This window comes from Nycticebus coucang, chromosome 18, assembly GCF_027406575.1.
Source record: "Nycticebus coucang isolate mNycCou1 chromosome 18, mNycCou1.pri, whole genome shotgun sequence".
In the NCBI taxonomy this organism is placed as follows: Eukaryota; Metazoa; Chordata; class Mammalia; order Primates; family Lorisidae; genus Nycticebus; species Nycticebus coucang.
The window spans coordinates 53,567,004-53,589,415 of NC_069797.1; the positions used below are offsets into that span (position 1 = coordinate 53,567,004).

The 22,412-nt window shown below is 50.0% G+C and overlaps 1 protein-coding gene across 9 annotated transcripts; it reads right to left on the minus strand.

Annotated features, from left to right (window-relative positions):
• Positions 1–2,856: 2,856 nt before the first annotated feature.
• Positions 2,857–15,281, minus strand: NFE2L1 (NFE2 like bZIP transcription factor 1). 9 transcript variants are annotated; one of them, XM_053570635.1, is made up of 6 exons: positions 15,147–15,281; positions 12,682–13,691; positions 7,734–7,946; positions 7,235–7,324; positions 6,848–7,006; positions 2,857–6,030 (listed from the first exon to the last, which is right to left on the minus strand). In XM_053570635.1, the coding sequence occupies exons 2-6, from the start codon at positions 13,189–13,191 to the stop codon at positions 4,690–4,692; spliced, it is 2,313 nt and encodes a 770-aa protein (XP_053426610.1). In that variant the 5' UTR covers positions 13,192–13,691; positions 15,147–15,281; the 3' UTR covers positions 2,857–4,689. The 9 variants fall into 9 exon arrangements, with proteins under 9 accessions (XP_053426610.1, XP_053426612.1, XP_053426613.1 ...); XM_053570637.1 differs by lacking the exon at positions 15,147–15,281 and adding an exon at positions 15,084–15,105; XM_053570638.1 differs by lacking the exon at positions 15,147–15,281 and adding an exon at positions 14,742–14,921 and having other exon boundaries at positions 7,734–7,913.
• Positions 15,282–22,412: the final 7,131 nt, after the last annotated feature.

A 22,412-nucleotide genomic window follows, 5' to 3' on the forward strand; every position in this document is an offset into this window, starting at 1 on the left:
AGAATGAGGTAGAAGAGTTGAGGGTAGGAGGGATGTTATTTTTTATGCAAGGTGTATATATATATATTCTGTCTGTATTGATAATGAGAGCCCCAGCTGTAGGATCACACAGGGCAGTGGTTGAAATACTAGGTCTGTTCCATTTCCTTACATGAGTAAGAAGATATGTGGAAAAATCAGTTTGAATGAAGCCTAGGACTGCTAAAGTCAAAAGAAAGCAAGCAAAAAATAAAAAACAAAAGCAAGCAAGCTCCTTGGCCCACTCAAGGAGCAGGTCACCTTGCAGAGTCTGGTCCTTAATTAAGCCTAGGGCCTACTCATCTCCCTGCCTTGGCCCAGGACCTCTTCTCATTTCCTGTCATAGATGGATGGGTTAAGTGGTAGCAGCTTTTGTGCGACCTCGTATCCTCTCCCTGCCAGAAAAAGTCTGAAGGCTAGAACATCCACTCTACCTGCCAGCAGAAAAAGAGGTCAGCCCCACAGCAGCGCTGACCAACTTGGACCCATGCCAAGCTAATCAGCATGATCCCAGACAAAACTACATCTCTCTGTAAGTGGTTGGGGGGGGGGGGGGTTTGTTAAAAACACACTGACTTAGAACAGGAATAACACAAAGGGATGGGCGGCGCCTGTGGCTCAAGGAGTAGGGTGCCAGTCCCATATGCCGGAGGTGGTGGGTTCAAGCCCAGCCCCGGACAAAAAAAAAAAAAAAAAAAAAAAAAACACAAAGGGATAAAGAAGAATTTTTCAAATCTCTAAATCTTTTAAGTAAAAAAAAAGTTGCAGGCTCGGCGCCCGTAGCTCCGTGACTAGGGCACTAGCCACATGCACCAAAGGTGGCGGGTTCAAGCCTGGTCTGGACCTGCTAAACAATGACAAATGCAACAACAACAAAAAAAAAAATGGCCGGGCGTTGTGGTGGGCACCTGTGGTCCCAGTTACTCGGGAGGCTGAGGCAAGAGCATGTCTTGAGCCCAAGAGTTTGAAGTTGCTGTGAGCTGTGACACCATGCCACAGCATTCTACCAAGGGTGACATAGTGAGACTCTGTCTCAAAAAAAAAAAAGTAGAACAAATTATGGACTGATTGTCTACTAAACAAAAATACATATATGACTGCATGTGCCACGTAATATTTTGTTAATGACAGTCCACATATGTGATGGTAGATCCAAAAGATTACAATAAGGTATTTTTACTGTTCCTTTTCTAAACTTAGATATGCTTAAATACACAAATACCATTGTGTTCCAGTTGCCTACAATCTCAGTACAGTAACGTGCAGATTTGTACCCTGGGAGCAACGGGCTAATACCACATAGCCTAGCTATGCCAACTAGGTTTGTGTTAAGTACACTCTATGTTCACACAACAGCTGCCTAACAATTGTTTCTCAGAATGTTAAGCAACACATGACTGTACACACACATTTCTAAAAAGGATACAAAAAACCTTAAATCAATGAATTTTACTTATTGCAGTTTACCCTTCTATATATAATTTGTATTTTAAAAATTATTGGCATGAATTAATGTCTCTCATTTAATTTTTAGTGTTTCCCTTTAAGAATCTTGGTTTTATCCGGTTTACAGACATTAGTCAATTCCTAATCAGAGTTTTTTGATATGACTATTTTCAACTAGAGATTGGGAGAGCCAGGGGTAAAGCTCTTGTAAATGGAAATGTAAGTAATCAGTGTTATTCTTAGACTTCTACTCCACCCCTTAGGACTTTAGTAGCTTCATTAAAGAACTGAGGGCGGTGCCTGTGGCTCAAGGAGTAGGGTGCCGGTCCCATATGCCGGAGGTGTTGGGTTCAAACCCAGCCCCGGCCAAAAAAAAAACAGAACTGAACTGAGCCAGGTTACAGAGTGGTACCCAGGTCAAGATCACAGGTTCCATTATGAAGACTGCAACTTCTAAAAACTCTCAGAAGACTGACTGCCATGTGAAAATGTTCATTCCTCAGGCATTTACTAAGCACCCCTCCTAAGCTGGGCATGTGGGAGTTCTAGCATTTACCCCAAGATACCCTAAGGCAGTACAGCTCACCACAAACTGGGTATTAGAGCAACGTTTTCAGGTAGAAGAGATTCTAGTCACCTTAGCTGGAGAGATTTTCCAATGTCTTAAGGTCTGGGCCTGGCTTCCTGTTCTGTTCCTGCTCTTGGTTATGCTGTGGTGCTTGCCATACGTTGGTCCCATTGATTTCTCAGGTTTTCAATGTCATGACTACACCCCAATACACTGCACCTCTTTGGCAGGTGGAGCCACTGGAGAAATAACAGCACAACTAAGCTTAAACATGGTTTGTAGCAGGTGGACAGGTTAAGGAGCTGGGCCAGATTATACCTATCCTAACTGTTAAGAGGTGGGAGGCCAAAAGAGGTCTGAATTCTTCCTCTGAGGATTCAGCTGGCAAACCCTCTAAAACAGCGGTTCTCAACCTGTGGGTTGCAACCCCTTTGGGGGCTGAACGACCTTTTCACAGGGGTCACCTAAACACATCCTGCATATCAGATATTTACATTACAATTCATAGCAGTAGCAAAATCACAGTTATGAAGTAGCAACAAAAATACTTTTATGGTTTGGGGGGGTCACCACAACATGAGGAACTGTACTAAAGGGTCGCAGCATTAGGAAGGTTGGGAACCACTGCTCTAAAGTATAACACCTGCCTAGAAGGTTCAATATACCATTTAAGACTTCTGTCGTTTTAGATTCTCCATTGTCAACCTTCCCAGCTCTCCACCCACCTTCCCAAGTGTGCTCTGCCTCAGCCACACAATGGCCAGTCCTCCCGTTTCCTTTACTCTTAATTTAAATCCAAAGTGGGGAAAAACTGCACTTGAGAATGAATCATCCATTTTATTTTATTTTATTTTGTCATGTGCTCAACAGCATCTCTTTCCTTCTCTTCTCCCTGCCAGGTCACAAAGATAAATTAAAAATAAAATCTAAAAGGAAAATAATTTATAAAAGCACTCCCAGGCTCACACCTTCTACTCCTATAGTTCAGTTGGGAACTCTTTTTTTTCCCCCCCATGCAGGAGGAATCACTGCTTCTCTCCCCCAACTCACTCCTGCTAGTCAGAGTGTGGCAGAGCTGGGGCAGCAGTGGCAGTTAAAAATAAAGACATTGTGGTTTTGAAGCCATCTGCTACTTTGGCTCCCCAACTCTGCCTCCCCCAGGTAGTCCTCCAGGAGCCTGTGGTAAGCTGGGGCTGTGGAGAAGCTACCTGTGGCCCAAAGCTCGTAGGGGAGGATGCTCTCAGCCCCCATTACATGCGCCTCCCATTCTCCTAGAAACCCAAAAAAGAAAGACGGAGACCTCAGGACAGAGGAGAAAAATCCCAAGTGTTCACACAGTTACACGGAGTCTTTATGGCAAAGAGAACATTTAGCAGCTTTGAATATTGGGGCATCTCCTTTTTACTCAATACAAGCATTCTAGACCCTATAAGTGAAACAGGGCACAAGCCCTAAAAAAAAAATCAAAGCGCAAGAAATTCTAAGTGGACTAGGGTTTTCTGTGTAGTTGCTGGGTTTTAGTTTTTGTGTTTTCTCAGTGATTTGCTCAGCTGTTGGTAGGCAGAGGCCTGAGGGAAGGGTCGCTCCCCAGTGTTGTGCTGAATACTGCCTGGAGGTTGGTGCACTGGTTTCTCCCTCCACACCATCCTCCTGCCTCAGAAATTCCCAGAGGAAGGCTGGGCCAGGTACCCGGAGCACTGCCAGCACCAGCACCTCGCCCAGCTGCAGAACTACAGGCAGCTGAGAGGGGTGAGGAGTTACAGGATGAGACAAAGACACAGGATGACAGGAAGAGGACAGCATTCACATGCAGGCTTTGATGGAGACAGTAGGCGCCCCAGCTCAGAGATGGCTGGAGAGGGAGATGGCAGTGGCAAGGCAGTGAGTGACATGCGTAGTGTTGGGGCTGCTGCAGTATGGAGACTGTGACCCCTTCCTGTTCACTCTCTACTTTCACCCTAAACCTCCAAGCCAGGGCTGAGTCCCAGTGGTTCCCATTAGATTGAAACATTATAGGCAACAATATCCAACAGCTCCCCTTCAAGGATGCCAAAGTGCAAGGAGCAGAAAGTTAACAAGGCCCAGCCCAACCCCATCCCTGTGTCTGTGTACCCCCCTGGGGTGAAACGGGGTTTATAACAGTAACCTAGGCCCATCGCAGTCATTCAAACCTGCTGCCTGGAATCCTGGCCAAAGCAACCTAACTTTCCCTTTGATTTTCTTCCGGCTTTGATTTTTTTGGGGTTTCTTTCCTTCCTTCTTTCTTTACTTTCTTCCTTCCTTCCTGGAATGCGACTTTCTCCTACTTTCCCCTCCTCTCACAGGTCCCCCCCTTTTCCCTTCGCCCGCCTTCGCTCTGCATAGCTTTACTACCTCCAGCAAAGCCGGCGCCACCCTTACCTCACAGGAAAAGGGATAGGGTGAGGACCCTGTCCACCAAGTGGTCTGACCACTTCCACCCCACCCCAGTGGGGGTGGAGGGGTGGGGCCAGACAGCGCCTGCGCCTGCCTCTTCCTGTACACTGACCCGCAGTCATCCCATCTGAGAAGATATATTGGATAAGAAGGCATTAAAGTCCCCCTGTAGGTCCAGGTCCAGGCCCAGCCCTTCTCCAGTTTCAGTCTTGGTGAACATCAACCCCTCTTCCTCCCCAGGCTCACTTTCTCCGGTCCTTTGGCTTCCTCTCCTGCCGCCGGGCCTGTTGGTCGGCCATCGTGCGGGGGATGAGGAGGACACTGCCATCCCCAGCGTACTGGAGCGCATACTGGCTGGGCGAGTAGGGTCGTCCGTTTTCATCCCGCAGTCGCCCAAACACCTCCTGGTACAGACTCTGGACCTTCTGCTTCATCTGCCGCAGAGACCGCAGGAACTCCACCTTCTCCCTCAGCAGCCGGGCTTTATCACGCTGCAGGTCTTCCACATCGCGCTCCAGGTTCAGGATGGTGTCCAACTTGCGCTTGCGGCAGTTCTGCGCCGCCATCTTGTTCTTGCCCCTGCGCCGGATGTCCCGGATGAGGCTCAGCTGGGCCTCGCTCAGCTGGTATTTGGACAGCAGCTCATTGAACTCCTCCACAGGAAGGTTGATGATTTTGTCATTGGTGAAGGGGATCTTCATGGCTCGGGCTCGGTGCTCATCCCGGCTCATCTGCTTGTCCAGGAAGTCGGCCTGCTTCTCCTTGCTACCCTTCTTGAGGGTGCTGGGAGGCGGCAGGTCAGCAGCGTCGAGGGCACTGGGCGCCATGTTGTATGTGTGGTTGTGGCCCACGTGCTCCAAGTAGGGCAGGCAGGAGAGCTGCGACGGATCCTGGTAGCTCATGCGGCAGAATTTGGAATACTCAGGTTGGTAGCCCACAGCACCCTCGGCCTCTTCCAGATCCAGGGTCTCAGAGTCAGAGCTGTAGCCAACAGCACCTTCCTCAGAAAAGGAGGAAGAGGCAGAGGAAGAAGCAGAGGAAGTGGAGGAGGAGGAGGAAGAGGAAGAGCTACCTTCAGAACTGCTCAAGGAGGAGGGGCTATGGCTGGAGTCCAAGGAGAGGCCTGAGTCAGAGTCAAACTCCTCCTCGAGCTGTGAGGCCTGCACAGGGTTAAAACCTTCTTCGATGGCCAGGTCCATTAGGCTGATCTCATCCAGCATGGCTTCATCTAACAGGCCCCCCAGTGGGTCAGGCAGCTCCGGGCCTGCTGTGTCATTGGCTGTGCCGTTTAGCTGGGGTGGAAAGAAGAATCCTCCCAGGTTGGTGGAGCCAAAGGTGGAGTTGAGGCTGGTGGAATTACTGGGGACCAGCGGGAGCAGCGTGGAGCTGCCAGCCACAGGCAGGCTTTCCACCTCGGGGCTAAAGAGTGAGAAGTCCTGGCTGCAGCCCCCCAGGGAAGCCTGATGCAGGCTGACATTCTGATTGATGGGAGTGTTGGGGGCAAGGCTGTAGTTGGTGCTCAGTGGGTCTCCAGGAGGGGTACTGTAAAGGATTTCACTTGCTGATGTGTTCACTTCCATGGCCTGGGAGAGGAGAAGAACACCACTCTTCACTAGGAGCAGACCCCCTCCCCTGGGGCTCACATACTATAGGCACCTATCAGAAGCAGACAGCTGCATGGGTATAAAGGACAGAGACTGGAAACCAAAAGTCACAGTGTCACCTCCTGGCCCCACTTGGTCCATCAGGCCTGGCAGAGAAGGGTTCCTTCATGTGGGCTTCACCCCAGTGCAGGACTGACCAGCTCCTGGTCATGTCTGGCCAGACTCCCACATCTTAGAGCAGTGGTTCTCAAACTTCCTAGTGCCGCAGCCCTTTAAATACAGTTCCTGTGGGTCGCGACCCACAGGTTGAGAACCACTGTCTTAGAGGGAGAGGAAGAAAACACTTAACACTACCTCTTCGGTGCAAAATCACTGAATCAGAAAACCTACCTATACCACCTGCTGTGTGACCACAGGGACATCACTTAATCCCTCTGAGCTCAATTTCCTCACCTTTGAAATAATAAAGGGCTGACCAGATGATTGTGAGGGCCGAGTGAGACAACTATAACTGTAAAGCACTAGGCAAATGTCAGCTATCATTAACTGGGAACCTTGGAAGCACCCAGACAAGTGACTATCTGCCTAGGAAGCAGGTCCTGGTAGGCCCACTCTTAGGTTTCAGTGGATCCTATCCCTGTCTCCACTCCCCACCACCCCGGGACACCTAGACAGGTTACTTCTCAGTGTCCCCACCTTCCTATGGCTCAAAGTATTACTCCCCTTCCTCTCTCCAGAGAAAGTAATGGACATATACAAATTCTGATAGGTTTGTACTCCATCTTGACAATCCTACCTGCATTTCCATGATGGACATGAGATCTTGCCACTGTTGTTCCAAATCAAATGGTGACTCTGTCCCCGTCAGGAGAGGCGACAAGAGGTTGTTTTGAAGAACTGGGGGCTCACTCTCACTAGGCACTGCTTCTGTTATGCTAGAAATGTCTGCTGGAAACTAGGGCAAAACACAGAGGCTTTATAACAGGGGAGAAAGACAGACCACCTTGTGCTTTTCTCCCAGAGATGACCACCTAGAGTCTGCTTCTGTTTCTTCCTTCCTTGCATTTATCCCCAGCAGACAGGACAAGGCCAGAACCAAGAGCTGGCCCCTCAGCCTTGGAGGGACACACCAGGTGCAGGCTGCCCTGCTGACTCGGTGGGCTCTCCCTGGAGTCCTGCTCACCTCAGCATTCTCCCCAAAGGGGCGGGTGGCCTCCAGCAGCCTAAGGCACTCTTCCAGGGACAGGGCCGTCTGGTCCTCCCCACCAGGCACCTGTGGCAACAGCAACTGTTAAGTCTAACTGCCCGGGGCCTTGGGTGCCTGGGGCTGAAGCCTCTTTCCCAGCATGGCTCCAGTTCTGCAGTCTCCCTCCCATTCCCCAAATCCCAAACTCTCAGGGACAACAAAAGGGAGAGTGGAAGTGTCCTGAAGCAAGGAGGAAGATGCTAGATGCTTTTCCTCCTTTGTGTTGTCTGTTGCCAAGGCCTTCTGCATCTGCTACTCATCCACTCCCCCCTCCTCAGATCAGCTGCATGACTTATAAACCCTAACCCAAAATAGAAATTTAAGTCTACCCAATACACAGCCTGCCTTATGGGAAATTTCTGGGAGAACTGCAGCCTGGTTTGTGAGTTTCAGGGGAGTAGGGAGAGAAGAGCCCAGTAGGCAGAGGTGGTGGTACCTGTGCAGGGAATCTCTCCCCGGTCTCTCCATCCACTAGCAGGTTTTGTGCCAGAGCTTCGCCTCCCTCGCCAGCCCAGGTTTCCTGCTCGCTTCCATCTCGCAGCTCCTTATCCACATCTTGCTCCTTTTGGCGATGACTATAATCAAAAACCTCACGCCCAGCCCCCAGGTCAATATCCTGTCGCCAAAGGATGTCAATCAGATCTATGTCCTGAAAGACAGATCACCATGACTTTAGCTTTTGGGTCTCACGGACCCTTCCTGTCCTGTCCTCAGAAGTCCTTCCTAGTGTTACTCCAGTTAGTCCTGGGAAAGCCCCTCCCAGCCCTGCACCCTGCCAGCCTTCACCTCCTGCCCTCTGCACCAGCAAGCCTCCATTCATCCACTTTCAGACTCTACTCCTTCCCTGAAAAAGAGCCACTAGCAAAATCCATTAGCACAGCTATCACCATAAAGGTCTAAAGGCTTAGGATCATGACTAGAGACACACCCAGGCCACAAGGCAGGGCTGCCTCACTCCTACAAGGTGGGGAAATCAGGAGACACCTCTCATTCAGGGAATGGGAACCCCTTAAAACTTGGTTAGTAGGAAGCTGGCCAGGTAAAGCAAAGGCAAACTGTCAGGCAAAATCGCTTAGCAGTGGCCAGGCTTGCATCAGCCTGTGGTGCCATTTCATTTGCATAAAGGGGTGGGGTAGGCTGAAGAGGAAAATCCCTGCATTTCCAACCACCTGATGCAACCAATGACAATGGACAGGCTGTCTCCAGCCCTTCCTAGGGCCATCCCCCCTTCCCCAGCTGACAGCAGGAGTAAGGCTGAACATGCACAACTACTAAAGCTCAGGCTCACCTCAAGATCAACCCCTGCCAGAATTCCCACTCTCGGCTGATCCTGGCAAGCTGCTTCCACCCAGGGAGACTCAGGCAGTCAGGTGACCCCACTAGGCATCCCATCCCTGCCCAGACCAGCCCCACTGTGTCCCTTCCTTACCACACCCCAGGACTCATGGATTCCCCATCAGCCAGCCTATTCAAGGACAGCCCCCATCACTGCTCAGCTCCAACTGCCACCGTGGGCATCAAAATGCCTCCCTCCTGCTCTATCCTGGTGGCTTCTGAACATTCCTGCACCAACTGCCACCCCCATTGCCAGTAGCATAGCACCCCAATAAAAAGAGCCATCTGGGCTTCCTATATACAAGCCACCCCCTGTGACTGAGCCCTCCCTAAATCTGAAGAAACCGTAAAGTGTTGCCTTCCATTCAAGGTTATAAAGCACTTTCCAGAAAGCAGTATTCTTAGATCAGACCCAACTTCCTAACCCTTTCCCACCATAACCCTCCCAATCCTAAGACCTCCCAAACGTACTACTCCCTTTAGTCTCCAGCACATACACCAACCTGAACAGAAGCCCTGGACCCAGAAGCAGAAGGGGGCTGGGCCACCTGGTGACCAGCCAGCAAAGAGTTAAGGGGCCGGCTGCCTTTGACTTGGCCCCCACCACTGTGAGAGCTGCGGTCCAGGCGGGTCATGGTCTGCGAGATGAGCCCCAGGGCAGCCGGCGCCGGGAAGCCGGACAGGGGGCTGCAAGGAGCTCGTGGCTTGCAGGGAGCACACCAGGCTGGAAGGGTGGCCCCTTGCTAGCTCCAAGGGGCCCGAGGAGGGTGCCCCGCCCGTGCTGCTGCCTGGGCGGCCCAGCCCAGCCCCCTTCCTCCATCCTTGAGCAGCCCCCTCCCACCTCACAACCCCAGTTCCACTCAGGCGCCCAGCAGCCCCCACCCTGAGCTCACCGCAGAGGCTGCAGTGAGATGGGACTCCCACCCCATGCTCCGTGCTCAAGCTGCAGAGGAAAGCAAGCTCCCTCCTGGGCCTATCCTCCCGCTCCTCCCTCTCCCCCTCCCCACGCCCCCCAAACTTGTTACCTAGGCTGCAGCAAGGAGCCAATCCCCTCCCCCTCCCACCCCGCAGGTCACTGCTGAGGCTGCAGAGAGCCAATCCCCTCCCCCAGGTCAGCAGCTGGGCTGCGGAAAGAGCCAATCCCCTCCCACTGTCGTTACCTAGGCTGCGCCGAGAGCCAATCTCCTCCCACAAGTCTCCGCTGGAGATGCGGAAGGAGCCAATCCCCTCCCACCGCCTGTTACCTAGCTGCAGACGGGAACCAATCTCTGCACCAGGGCAGCTGGAGAAGCTGCCGCAAGGAACCAGCCCATCCCTGGGCCGCCTCCGTCTCCTTGAGGAGATGCACCCAGGGGCGGGCAGCCCCACCCAGCCCAGTCTGTCAGCTGGGGTGGCGCAGTGAGAGCGCCCTGGGGGAAGGGGTGACACTCTCCTCCCTCCTGGCTCATCTTGCTCATCCAGCCCACTCAGGACTGGACAGACACTCCTCCTGCAGCTTCTTCCAAAATCTAAATTCTTTGCTGGAAGTGGAAGTTTTCTCCTTCCTCAAGAAAAGGCTGTGGCCAGTCCTCAAGGCCAGAGATCACATGCCCAGCCTAGTCAGAAATCCAAGGCATCCAGTGCTACCATAAACCAGAGGTTTTGTCACCCTAAAACGGGCCAGACTAGAGGAAATGGGAACGCCTTTTGCACAAGTGCAGCAATGTCACAGCAGCCAGGCCTAGCCCCAAGCATAAGAAGATACAATCCTGAAGCCCTGCACTAAGGGAGACAGGTGCTCTGCAATGTCCTGGCACAATATATCATCCACTCTTTTCATCCCAGCTTGGTTCAAGAACATTCTCTGTCTGACCCCTGGCCCACATCTCTCCAAGTAGGATAGAAGCCCCCAAAAGCATCAATATGACAATTCAAGACTCCCTGGACTGACTTCTCAAGGGAGAAATTTAGCTCCCTCCTCATTACTGCTCCCCTGAAGCCTAAGGTCAGGTCAGAGAGACAGTATGTTCTCTCTGGTCACAGCCTGCTCCTAGCCTGGAAAGAGCTGTAAACAGGCCACCCCCCTGCTCTGGGCAGAATGCCAACCTCGAGGGGAATCCTATCCCTGACAAGGGCCTAGCCTATGGCTGTCCATTGGACATGCCTGGCAGCAGGGAGCACCACTACCCCAGGGATAATACCAGTTCCAGCAGTGCCTGTCACATGCTCTGGACCTGGGTATTTTTATCCCTGAGTTGCTGAGGAAATGTTGTTCTAGACACATAACAATCCTCCCTTCCCCCATGCCCAGCCTGGGCCCCTGATGCTGACCCACCCCACCTTCCAAGGAGCAGTGAATGCTGGAGGTCAGAGAAAGCACAACCTTCATGAGGGCCAAGAAACAGAGAAAAGCAAGGTCAAAGTCTCAACCCATTCCTCCCCAATCCACTCAGTTGTCACCGAAACATCCTATCTCATCCTGATAGAGTACCCGGCAGGAAAAGGAGTGGAGTTATCCCTCCATTTGCTCCAGAGTTCCCCAGAGCAAACCCAGTTCCCCCAGCTCTGGAGGAGCTGGCCTGGGACAGGAGCTTGGAGGCACACTTCTTCAGGACACTGCAAGACTGCAGCCCACTGAAGGGAAGGGGAAGGAGAAGCAGAAGAGAGGTGAAGTTCCAAGTGGCTTGGCAAAAAGCTAAGACCTAAGAGGCCCAGAAAGGTAAGAAATGTTCCTGGCTGTCATGCTCAAATAGTCCTAGTCCCTCCCAAAGTAGATCCAGTATGAGCGAGCCCGGCACAGAGCAGGGTTTCTCAACCTCTGCACTACTGACAAGTGGGGTCAGATAAAAAAATTATATGGGAGCTGTCCTGAACTGTTTAGGATATTAAGCGGCATCCCTGGCCTCTATCCACTAAACACAAGTAGCACTTTCCCCTCAAATGAAACAACCAAAACTTTCTGAAGACATTGCCGCTTGAGGCTGGGGTTGGGGGGAAAATTATCTCCAGTTGAGGACCACTGGCCTGTAACAAGCCATATACTTTGACAGTCATATTCAGAGAAATGAGCTCAGAAACAGGATACAATGTAAGGAGGGAGGCAAAATGTGGTTTGATCTCGTGGGGAGAAAAAGCCAAGCTCTGCAGCATCTATAAAACTTCACATCCTCTCCTTGGAAAGCCCGGCCCAGCACAATCCAGCCTTCTCCTTCCCTAATGGCCAGAGGAATATAGTGAGCCTTTTCCCCAGCTCTTTAAGGCTATGTGGCCAGCCAGAGCCAACAAACCCAGAGCTCAAAGCAGGCTTATCATGTTGGTGGGGTAGGGGCAGCAGCAGCCTTTGCATAAAGGCAAAGAAGTACATCGCTTTCTGCCCAGAACTGTTATGTCAGCCAAGTGACAGGAGCTAAAGATCTCTTCTGATAACTCAAAGCAAGCTGACTGGGGCAGTAGAATGCAGTTTCTCTTCTAGCTCCCAGCCCTCTCTTCCTTACTCCTAGTAGTAGGCCTTAAGCAAAGAATGGGAGCCTTGGCCCTCTCCTGGCCAAGAATAACTATTCAAATCTACCCTTTAGCAGATTTGACTCAGGCCCAGGAAAGCTGAATTATCAGGACCTTGTAACAGTAACAGAACTGACCACAAAGGAGGAGAACTCCAAGGTATGTATGTGTTTTGATGCAGAGTACAAAGCAGGAGGCCACAAAGTATTTGTGTCTTAGCAACAGATATACACCACATCCAAGCCCATCACAACATGACTCCCTCCCCCACCCCAGGCCTCCAGTAGTCATGTTGAAATCCAAGCAGTAAACACCCTGGCATGTGCTAGAAACCTCCCGTTGCAGTGACAGTACATTCAGAGGTGGGTCAATGGTTCAACACAGGGAAATGCTCCCAGTCCCCAATCCTAAACTCAGACAATTCAGCCCATTACTATCTAGGAATGGTGCCCAAGACCCACCCAAAAGTTATCTGGCTCTTCATAGGGCTTAGTGCTGCCTTCAGGACCTGCCCATCTCCATACCCCACCCCCAGGCTCCACCCACCCAACCACCACAGGGCCACTAACCTCTTTGGTTAAGTCTCCACTGACTGGAGGGGCTACAGCCCCCAAATCCTCCAAATCTTCACTGAATCCCTGTTCCGTTTCACTTTCTCGCACCCCGTTGTCTGGGGCTGTCACATCTTGGAGGCCACTGGAACTCTCGAGGGTGAGGCCTGAGCTGGGCTGGCTGCCAGAGACAGACCCCTCCGGATCCCGGTGAACCAGCCAGGCATTTACCTCAGTGGTTGGCACCTGGAACCTGTCCAGGGCCCTCACCTGACTGAGGAGCCGCCGGGCAGTGAAGTAATTGTCCAGGTCTATACTCTTGGGGTGGATACCATAGCCATCCAACGTATTCCTCAGGTTGTGGAACTGGGTCTGAGTATAGGCAGAACTGGGCCCCAGGATGATCTCCCGGAGTGGGGGAAGCTGTGAGGTCAGGTAAGTATCCACGTCCACCCGCACCCCAATCAGACTCAGCAGAATGGTGAACTGGAGAAGTCCTTCCGTTAAGTATTTCTTCAGAGAAAGCATTGCTGAAGGACCAGAATGTTTATGCTTTTTGGTTTTAAAATCTTCCAAAAGACAAATCAAGGCCACTGCTCGGCCGCTCCAGCCAGCAGGTTACCCTCCTCAGGGCCAACCTTGTACCCCACCCTGACGGAACAGGGACTGAGCTCCCTGATGGCCCCAGAGGAAAGCACACCCTGTGGAGCCAAGGCCACTCTCCAGACCACATTCACTTTTCCCTTCTTGACACCTTACTTCTCAAAGCACAACTGTTCCTAACCCAGTCCAGGCCCTGGGGCCCACGTGACTTACTGTCTCCACAGTCCACATACAGTCACTTCCTCACTCACGTTAGTTGTCCTCTGTAGATTCCACTGCAGGCTGTTCTCAGGAACAGCTGATGAATTTTTTTTTTTCCTTCTCCCTCCTAAGGTTTATTTTCTTTGGCTGAAGCTACAGGCCTTTTGTCTTGGGTCAGAGTGTCCCGCCTCCTCCACACTTACCAGGGGGGTTTCCAGAGAAACCTGAAATGGGAATCACAAGAGCAAAAGGGTCAGATTCCACACTTTTCACACCATGTTTAGGGTAGGAAAAACTTCACAGAAGATACAAAACACATTAAAAGACCACTTTTATAGGAAGAAAAAAAAATCACTCTCTGAGAAAAAACAAAACAACCTGTTATAGACTGAACAACAACTATTAAAGGTATTGATCACAAAAGAACTCAGTTACTGGACATTAGCTCTACCCTACCCTAAAAGGTAGTTTGCTTTGGATCAGCAGAGAATGCCCAGGGCATCCAAAATATTTTATACCCTGTTTGATCTACCAGTCCTTCCCCTAATACAGGCACATTATCCAGCTTCTGTATTTAACATGAGATGCTCATTTCCCATCTTAAAGTTGGTTTCCCAACTCTCAGGAGAAAACTGCCCACACCCTGTCCCTTCCAGGGTGAAAGGGGAAGGAGAGATTAATGGGTGTGAAAGGACCTAAGGACAATGTTCAAACCACCACTTCACACAAAACAATACATTTTCTTTTCCCGGCTTTGATTTCCCTCTCCTGTCATACTCACATTAAAAGAAAAAAAAAAGAATCAGGATGGTGGAGACCTTCACAGGATTATTCTGTCCAGAATTTGCATAGGCAGGTTTTATTTTCATTCATGTGACCTTTTGAGCCAAACCAGAAGGATATGGCCAAATTCTCAACTCAGACTGCCAAGTGGGGAGGGGGTCAATCTGCCTTTCAGTTTCTGGTCTTACTTTTGGGCTTCCATTAATTTGGTAAACCACCACTTTCACTGTTGTGACCCATCTACCAACTTCATTCTAAAGAGCTTCCCCTTAAAGAGATCTACACATACGCACACATACCTTCATTTGGTAAGAGCAAACACAATTGCAACCCAAAATTCCTGCTTAATGCTTCTCTCTCATCGCACGCAATTTATCACTAAAATCTCCCAAAGGCCAATTAAGTTCGAGAAACCGTACAAAGTCCCTTAAATATAGACTTAGGACCAAATGGCCCTGGCCTTAGCACGGTCCCACCCTGCCCCGGTGTACCCGAGTCCGGCTGGGACCAAGTCGCCATGCCCACTCTCGGCGCCTCCGCTTCCAGCCTCCTGGGGCAGCGAGCGAACAAGTGCTACTTCCCTGGCCTTGACCCACCCTTACAAGTAAACCCCACCCCGCCCTCCGTCCTTATGGCCCCACCCCAATCCTAAGTCCGGGCCTCATACCACGCCTTCCTATGCCCTCAACCCTGCCCAGTCCATCCCATCCCGAGCCAGCTTTCCTCTCGAACCCGCGCGCGGCCGTTCCCTGTCAGGCCCAGGACTGGGCCCCAAAGGGAACCCTGCTCTGCGCGCGCCTCCTGCCCCTCAGAACAATCCCGCCGCCCCTCACCCCATAAACCTCGGCCCCGCGGCGCTGCACCCCTCCCTTCAGGGAAAGGAATGTGCCCGATACCCGCTGCTGAGTTAGGCGTCCGCCGCTGCCGCCACAGCAGACCCTCAGCCCAAGTCCCGGCCTCGCCGCCGCCACCGCCGGCCGGCCTAGAGATCCCAGCCTCCGCTTCCCTCCCCGCCCCCTCCTTCCACCGTACTCGGAAGCCCGCCCGCTGCAGCCGCCCCAGGAACACTTTCGCCAATCCACAAGCGGAGACCGTGGCAATCGCCGGATGTCGCTCTGACTGACAGAAGAGAGGGCCCAATGGCTGAGTGTGCCCCCTCCTCCCCGGGTCGATCTCCCAAGACTGACAAGGTCCATGGTCCAATGGGTGTCTAGGCCCGCCCCGCGGCGTTTATCCACCAATGGGTAGGGCGAAGGCCCTAGTGCCCGGCCTTCTGGACCCCTCCAGCGCGCGTTTGCTGCGGCCGTGTGTTACAAGGCCCGGTGCAAAGTATACGAACCCAGTGCATTCTGCAACTGAGAAATGAGGGTCTAGGGAAGGTTATCGCCACCGGAGCGCGCAATCCCCCATTGAGGGGTCCCCCAGTGACTTGCAAAAGTCCAGTGAAACCCGAGGGGGCTGAGGCGGGGCACAGACTATGTGGTTCTCGTGCGACTCTCATACCGCCATCTTGGATGCTGGCAGCGGAAACCTTGGTTCGGGCCTGATGCGGCAACCCTGATAGTCTAGGACAGTTGCCCCTTTGGGCCCAGAAAAAGTCCCATCGCGATACAGCTCTGCGAATGGGTTGTCACGATGGTGGTGGAACATTGGTGTGAGAGAGAGATGGCGTAATAGCAATTTTTGTAATGATAGGGACACCCCGAAGAGCCCTTTCTTGGCCAATCCCCCACAACGTTTAGTCTTGCTTTTTAAAAGACTTTACTCAGTTTCCGGAGTTCTCTAACCCCATCTGGCCGTATTTCCGAAATATGTTTATGAGTCTCAAATATTACTTAGCCCCCAACGTCACTTGGGGAGTTTGTTAAACTTGCAAATTCTGAGGCCCCACTGAGTCTTAAGAGTCTTACTCAGTAACCAAGGGGTCGCTCTTTCTTTTTTTTTTTGAGACGGGGTCCCGGGCTAACGTGAAGTGGTGTCAGAGCTCACTGCTCAGACTCCTGTGTTCAAGCGGTCCCCTTGCCTCAGCCTCGGGAGTAGCTGCCACCATCCCTGCTAATTTTTTTTTTTTTTAATGTAGAGAGGAGGTTTTGCTGTGTTGCTCAGGCTGGTCTTCAACTCTTGGCCTCAAGCAGTCCTCCCAAGTGAGACTGCCAAAATAATAGGACCACAGCTATAGCCACTGACCCCAGCGACCCCAACCTGCTTGGGTAATTGTAGTGTAGGTGGTGCAAAGGGGAACCACTGAGTTGGAGTTTGCACTGTGTTGCTCCCTGCTGGGGAACAAAGTGGTGTCAGCTCAGGTTTTCTTCTGGAAGAGCCTATAGGGCAAGTCATTGGTCCTTGTACAACTAAGGCCAAGGCCAACTGATAACTTACTAGATAATCAAGTCCATCACGTGCTTGCAGAGTTAGGAGGCTTACTCTGGTGTGGTTCAGACTAAGGAATATTGACACAGTATGTAAACATACCCCAGCATCCACTCTTTGAATTCTTACAAAACTTCTGAGTTACTTTACCTGTTTCAAAGACTGATTTAAAAAACATGTTTTGTTTATTTGTTTTACTGTCTGTGTCCCAGTGAATACTAGAATATAAACTTAATGAGAACTATCATTTTTGTGCATTAACTAAAACCTGGAACAGTGCACAGAACTTATTAGACACTCAAATACTGAATAATTGAATGGGGTCTCAAGGAGGCAGGCTGGTGATTAGAAGTTCCTGTTGAAAGAAGAAATGAATCACATCTTGGAGGTTTTGAAGTATATGCCAAGAAAACAGAAAACATTCAACCCCTGAATTAGAGAGTGAAGGTAAATACTGTTATTGGGTAAGAAAGAAGGAGAAATATGTGTGTGACTATTAACTATAAATCAAGAGGGTTGAGAAGGAAGTATTTAAAAAACATAGAACTGTAGCTGGGCGTTGTGGTGGGCACCTGTAGTCCCAGCTACTTGGGAGGCTGAGGCAAGAGAATCGCATAAGCCCAAGAGTTTGAGATTGCTGTGAGCTGTGACGCCACGGCACTATACCCAGGGTGACATGTGAGACTCTGTCTCAAAAAAAAAAAGAAAAGAAAAAAAAAAAACATAAAACAAAGTTATCAAGGGTTGAGCAGTGCCTGTGGCTCAAAGGAGTAGGGTGCCTGCCCCATATGCTGGAGGTGGTGGGTTCAAACCCAGCCCCGGCCAGAAACTATAAAAAAAAAAAAAGTCATCAAGGCTCAAGTAAAGTTACAGTGCTTAGTTGAGAAGGTAGAAGGAGAGACAGCATACTAAGAGTGGTTATTTGTTTGACACAATAAATATAGAAAATTTTAAGTCCTGACACGGTTAAACAAAACCTCAATGTAAAGAGTATAAGCCATACCTCCTGGGCGAGGAACACAACTACAATAGAGACCTTACCTAACGAATGCAAACAGTGTAACCTAATTGTTTATACCCTCATATTAATCTGAAATTTTAAAAAATAATTTTAGGGCAGTGCCTGTGGCTCAAAGGAGTAGGGCACTGACCCCATATACCCGAGGTGGCGGGTTCAAACCCAGCCCCGACCAAAAAATAATTTTAAATAAATAAAATACGAATAATTCTTTATAGAGAGTCAGGAACAATACCAACAAAACTGAATGTTTTAGAAAGGTCCATTTGTATTTTCCAAGTATCTTGTGCTGCAAACCAGGTGGCTAGGATAAAAAATAAAGTGGCTAGGCCAGGTGCAGTGGCTTGTGCCTGTAATCCTAGCACTCTGGGAGGCCGAGGTGGGTGGATTGCCTGAGCTCACAGGTTTGAGACCAGCCTGAGCCAGAGCAAGACCTCATCTCTAAAAATAGCCGGGCATTGTGGCAGGTGCCTGTAGTTCCAGCTACTTGGGAGGCTGAGGCAAGAGAATCGCTTGAGCTCAAGAGTTTGAGGTTGCTGTGAGCTATGACGCCATAGTACTCTACCAGGGGCAACAAAGTGAGACTCTGTCTCAAAAAAATAAAAATAAAATAATAAAGTGGATAAAAGGCTAATATAAAATCAAGTAAGATGATAACTCGCTAAAATGAAATGTAGCAGCTACAGGTGGTGAAACCACACTGGGGAGATGAAGTGTGATTCTGACATGTCATTTTGAAAGTTAAATTCATTTGGTCACTTTTGTTGTTGCTGCAGTTTTTGTCCGGGGCTGGGTTTGAAACCGCCATCTCTGGCATATGGGGCCTGCACCCTACTCCTTGAGCCGCAGGCGCTGCCCTTTTTTTTTTTTTAGACAGAATCTCACTTTGTTGCTCTGGGTAGAGTGCTATGGCATCACAGCTCACAGCAACCTCAAACTCTTGAGCTTAAGTGATTCTCTTTCCTCAGCCTCCCAAGTAGCTGGGACCACAGGCACCCACCACAACACCCGGCTATTTTTCTGAGATGAGGTCTCACTCTTGCTCAGGCTGGTCACTATCCAGTGGGCTCAGGCAGTACACCCACCTCGGCCTCCCAAGTGCTGGGATTACAGGCGTGAGCCACCTCTCCCGGCCCCATTTGGTCACTTTTTAATGGCTCCTGAGTATCTTGGGATAGCTGCCATACCATCCTCTCCTTTCTCTGGGTCCTGGGTGTGGAGGGAGTGGCAGGCACTGAGAAGAGAGGCACATGTTAGGGAAAGGATAGGAAGGAAGTGATCTTTTGTTTTTGCTCACACTATCCCATTTCCTTTGGCCTCTGAACTTCAGGTAAGATACATAAATATGCATAAAAATTATTTGAATATAAAATGAGAGAGAGAGAGACACGGATCACGAAGTGTATTATTGTGTTAAAGAATGACTAGAGAGTAGTTAGAAAAATTTCCTGCTTAGCAATTTTACAAAGGTAGGAAGAAAAAGGGCAAAAGTTGCAAAGGCTGAGGTGAATACAAGCAGAAAGACAATCTCAATTGCAACAGCAGGCCTGGCAGAGTGTGGGCGCCCAGGATATTTGATACCCCATAGTAGGGGGCGGAGACAGACTGTCTTCCACTCAATCAATCTAGAGTTTTAGATCAAGCCTGAACAGGTGCAGACCTTTCCAGAACCTGCTGATTAACCTTGTAAAACCCAGGGTGTGTCTTTCTTCACCCAGGAAACCACCCCTCTTCCTTCCCCAGACATTCCCCCTCCTCTTTGCCTGGGACAGCTGTTAATAGGACAATTACTCAGGAAGCAAAAGAAAGAATCCCATGCTGATGTGTCATCAGTCCCAGTATATCCATCAAATCAGACGGAGACTACTGGAAAAAGTGAGCGCATGCGCTTGCTGGCCGCTATCAGTAAAACTGGGCCTTGGCCCAGTGACTTCATGCAGTGTGAAAGAGACAAGAAGGCAGCCAAGCCAACAAGAGGGTTAGTTCTAATGCACAGGATTTGGACGTCATAAAAAGAACCAGCTACCTATAAAATATACATTGGAATTCCCACTTGTCCCCAGAACATCAGTGTTCACTGACCCATCCCTTGTAGGAAAAGCTGCTGCTGCCACCAACAGGCACGTGCAGCCTTCAGTCATCCCTGAAGGATGACACCTTCCAGGAACCCTCAGAGAAGGGACTGTGGGAGGGTGGATGCTCTGATTTCTACTGGAATAGTGGGAACTGTTTTTTTCTCCTAAGGGAAAATCCAGTAGTCTTTTTGCCATTTGGGTTGCCCGTTATTTTTCCTTCTTTAAAAAAATGTTAAATGGGGCGGCCCCTGTAGCTCAAGGAGTAGGGCGCCCATCCCATATGCCAGAGGTGCCAGGTTCAAACCCAGCCCTGGCCAAAAACCACAAAAAAAAGAAAAGAAAAAAATGTTAAATGGGGCGGCGCCTGTGGCTCAGTGAGCAGGGTGCCGGCCCCATATGCCGAGGGTGGCGGGTTCAAACCCAGCCCTGGCCAAACTGCAACAAAAAAATAGCTGGGCGTGGTGGCAGGCGCCTGTAGTCCCAGCTACTTGGGAGGCTGAGGCACGAGAATCGCCTAAGCCCAAGAGCTGGAGGTTGCTGTGAGCTGTGTGATGCCACGGCACTCTACCGAGGGCAATAAAGTGAAACTTTATCTCTAAAAAAAAAAAAAAAAAAAAAGTTAAATGTTGCCAATCTATGTATTTCTCACTCTCCAGCTCCATCTAATACAGAAGAATGGATTAGATGCCCGCCCGAGATAGCCTCACAGTCCTTCTAAGAGATTCTAGGATTACATCCTGTCAATGCTAAATGCTAGCGTGTCTTGCAAGGAAATCAATTAGTTTTCCTGCTAATCCAGACACCTGGTCCTCTTTCTTACATAGTAAACATTGTTAGCAAGATTGTTACCATTAAACCATCAAAAAGAGATGAAGCTCTTAGGCAAGCCAGCTTCTTCCCTGTGCCCCACAACCAGGCTGTCTTAGAAGAGGACTTCTCTTGCTGTGAGCTATGAGCTATGACGCCACAGCATTCTCTTCCACACTACTGAGGGCATTCTACTGAGGGTGACAAAGTGAGACTCTGTCCAAAAAAAAAAAAAGAAGAAGAAGAAGATGGCTTCTCAGCCCTGGCTGCACATTAAAATCACCTTGGGAGCTTATAAAAAAAAAAAAAAGGCAGTGCCTGTGGCTCAAAGGAGTAGGGTGCCAGCCCCATATACCAGCAGTGGAGGGTTCAAACCCGGTCCCAGGCAAAAAAAAATGCAAAAAAAAGAAAGAAAGAAAGAAATAGGCTCGGCACACGTAGCACAATGGTTATAGCGCCAGCCACATGCACCGGGGCTGGCAGGTTCGAGCCCAGCCCAGGCCTGCTAACCAACGGACAACTGCAACCAAAAAATAGCTGGGCATTGTGGCAGGCACCTGTAGTCCCAGCTACTTGGGAGGCTGAGGCAAGAGAATCATTTAAGCCCAAGAGTTTGAGGTTGCTGTGAGCTGTGATGCCATTGCACTCTACCCAGGGCAAGGTAGTGAAACTCTGTCTCAATAAAAAAAAAAAATAAATACCAATGCCAGATCCCACCCCCAGACCAATTAAATCAAAGTTGCCTACAGAAGATTTGGGCATCAACATCAGTATTGTGTAAAAGCTCCTTAGCTGATTCTTTTTTTATTTTATTTTTTGAGACAGAGTCTTACTTTGTCACCCTTGGTAGAGTGCAGTGGCATCACAGCTCATAGCAACCTCAAACTCTTGGGCTCAAGCGATTCTCTTGCCTCAGCCTCCCAAGTAGCTGGAACTACAGGCGCCGGCCACAACGCCCAGCTAATTTTTGTTGGAGCTGTCGTCGTTTAGCAGGCCTGGGCTGGGTGTGAACTTGGCACCCTTGGTGTATGTGACTGGCACCGTAACCACTGTGTTATGGACACGGAGCCTCCTCGGGTGATTCTTATGTTATGTGCAACCAGTAGTGATTCACTAGCTTGGAGCAAAAATGGTAATGCAGGAGAGCAGACTAGAATCATCGCTTGATTTTAGGATGTGTACTTTCTCTAGCTGAAATGCCCTCTTTCTTGACCTATACAACGAAAATGTCTCATTGTTCATTGTTCATGAAGCTGAGTTCAACTGTCCTCTGTGTTTTGCCATGTCCCTGACATTGGGCAATTTTCTTTTTCTTTTTTTTTTTTTTGAGGCAGAGTCTCACTCTGCCACCCTGGGTAGAGTGCCATGGTGTCATCATAGCTCACAGCAACCTCAAAATCTTGGGCTCAGGTGATCCTCTTGCCTCACCTTTCTTTTTTTTTTTTTTTTTGTAGAGACAGAGTCTCACTTTATGGCCCTCGGTAGAGTGCCGTGGCATCACACAGCTCACAGCAACCTCCAACTCCTGGGCTTAAGCGATTCTCTTGCCTCAGACTCCCAAGTAGCTGGGACTACGGGTGCCCGCCACAACGCCTGGCTATTTTTTGGTCGCAGTTTGGCCGGGGCCGGGTTTGAACCCTCCACCCTCGGTATATGGGGCCGGCACCCTACCGACTGAGCCACAGGCACCGCCCCAGCTAGTTTTTTTTGAGACAGAGTTTCACTATGTTGCCCAGTAGAGTGCTGTGGTGTCACAGCTCACAACAACCTCAAACTCTTGGACTTAAGCAATTCTCTCTCTCTCTTTTTTTTTTTTTTGTAGAGACAGAGTCTCACTTTATGGCCCTCGGTAGAGTGCCATGGCATCACACAGCTCACAGCAACCTCCAACT

Bases quoted from the DNA above. Each gene is read 5' to 3' on its own strand.
- NFE2L1 (XM_053570635.1), bottom strand. From the start codon at position 13,191: ATGCTTTCTCTGAAGAAATACTTAACGGAAGGACTTCTCCAGTTCACC. The intron at 7,007-7,234 runs GTGAGCAGGACT...GTTTTGCCCTAG, and splicing joins CCTTTGGGGAGAATGCTGAG to TTTCCAGCAGACATTTCTAG. The intron at 6,031-6,847 runs GTAGGATTGTCA...CTCCTCTCCCAG, and splicing joins TGTCCATCATGGAAATGCAG to GCCATGGAAGTGAACACATC.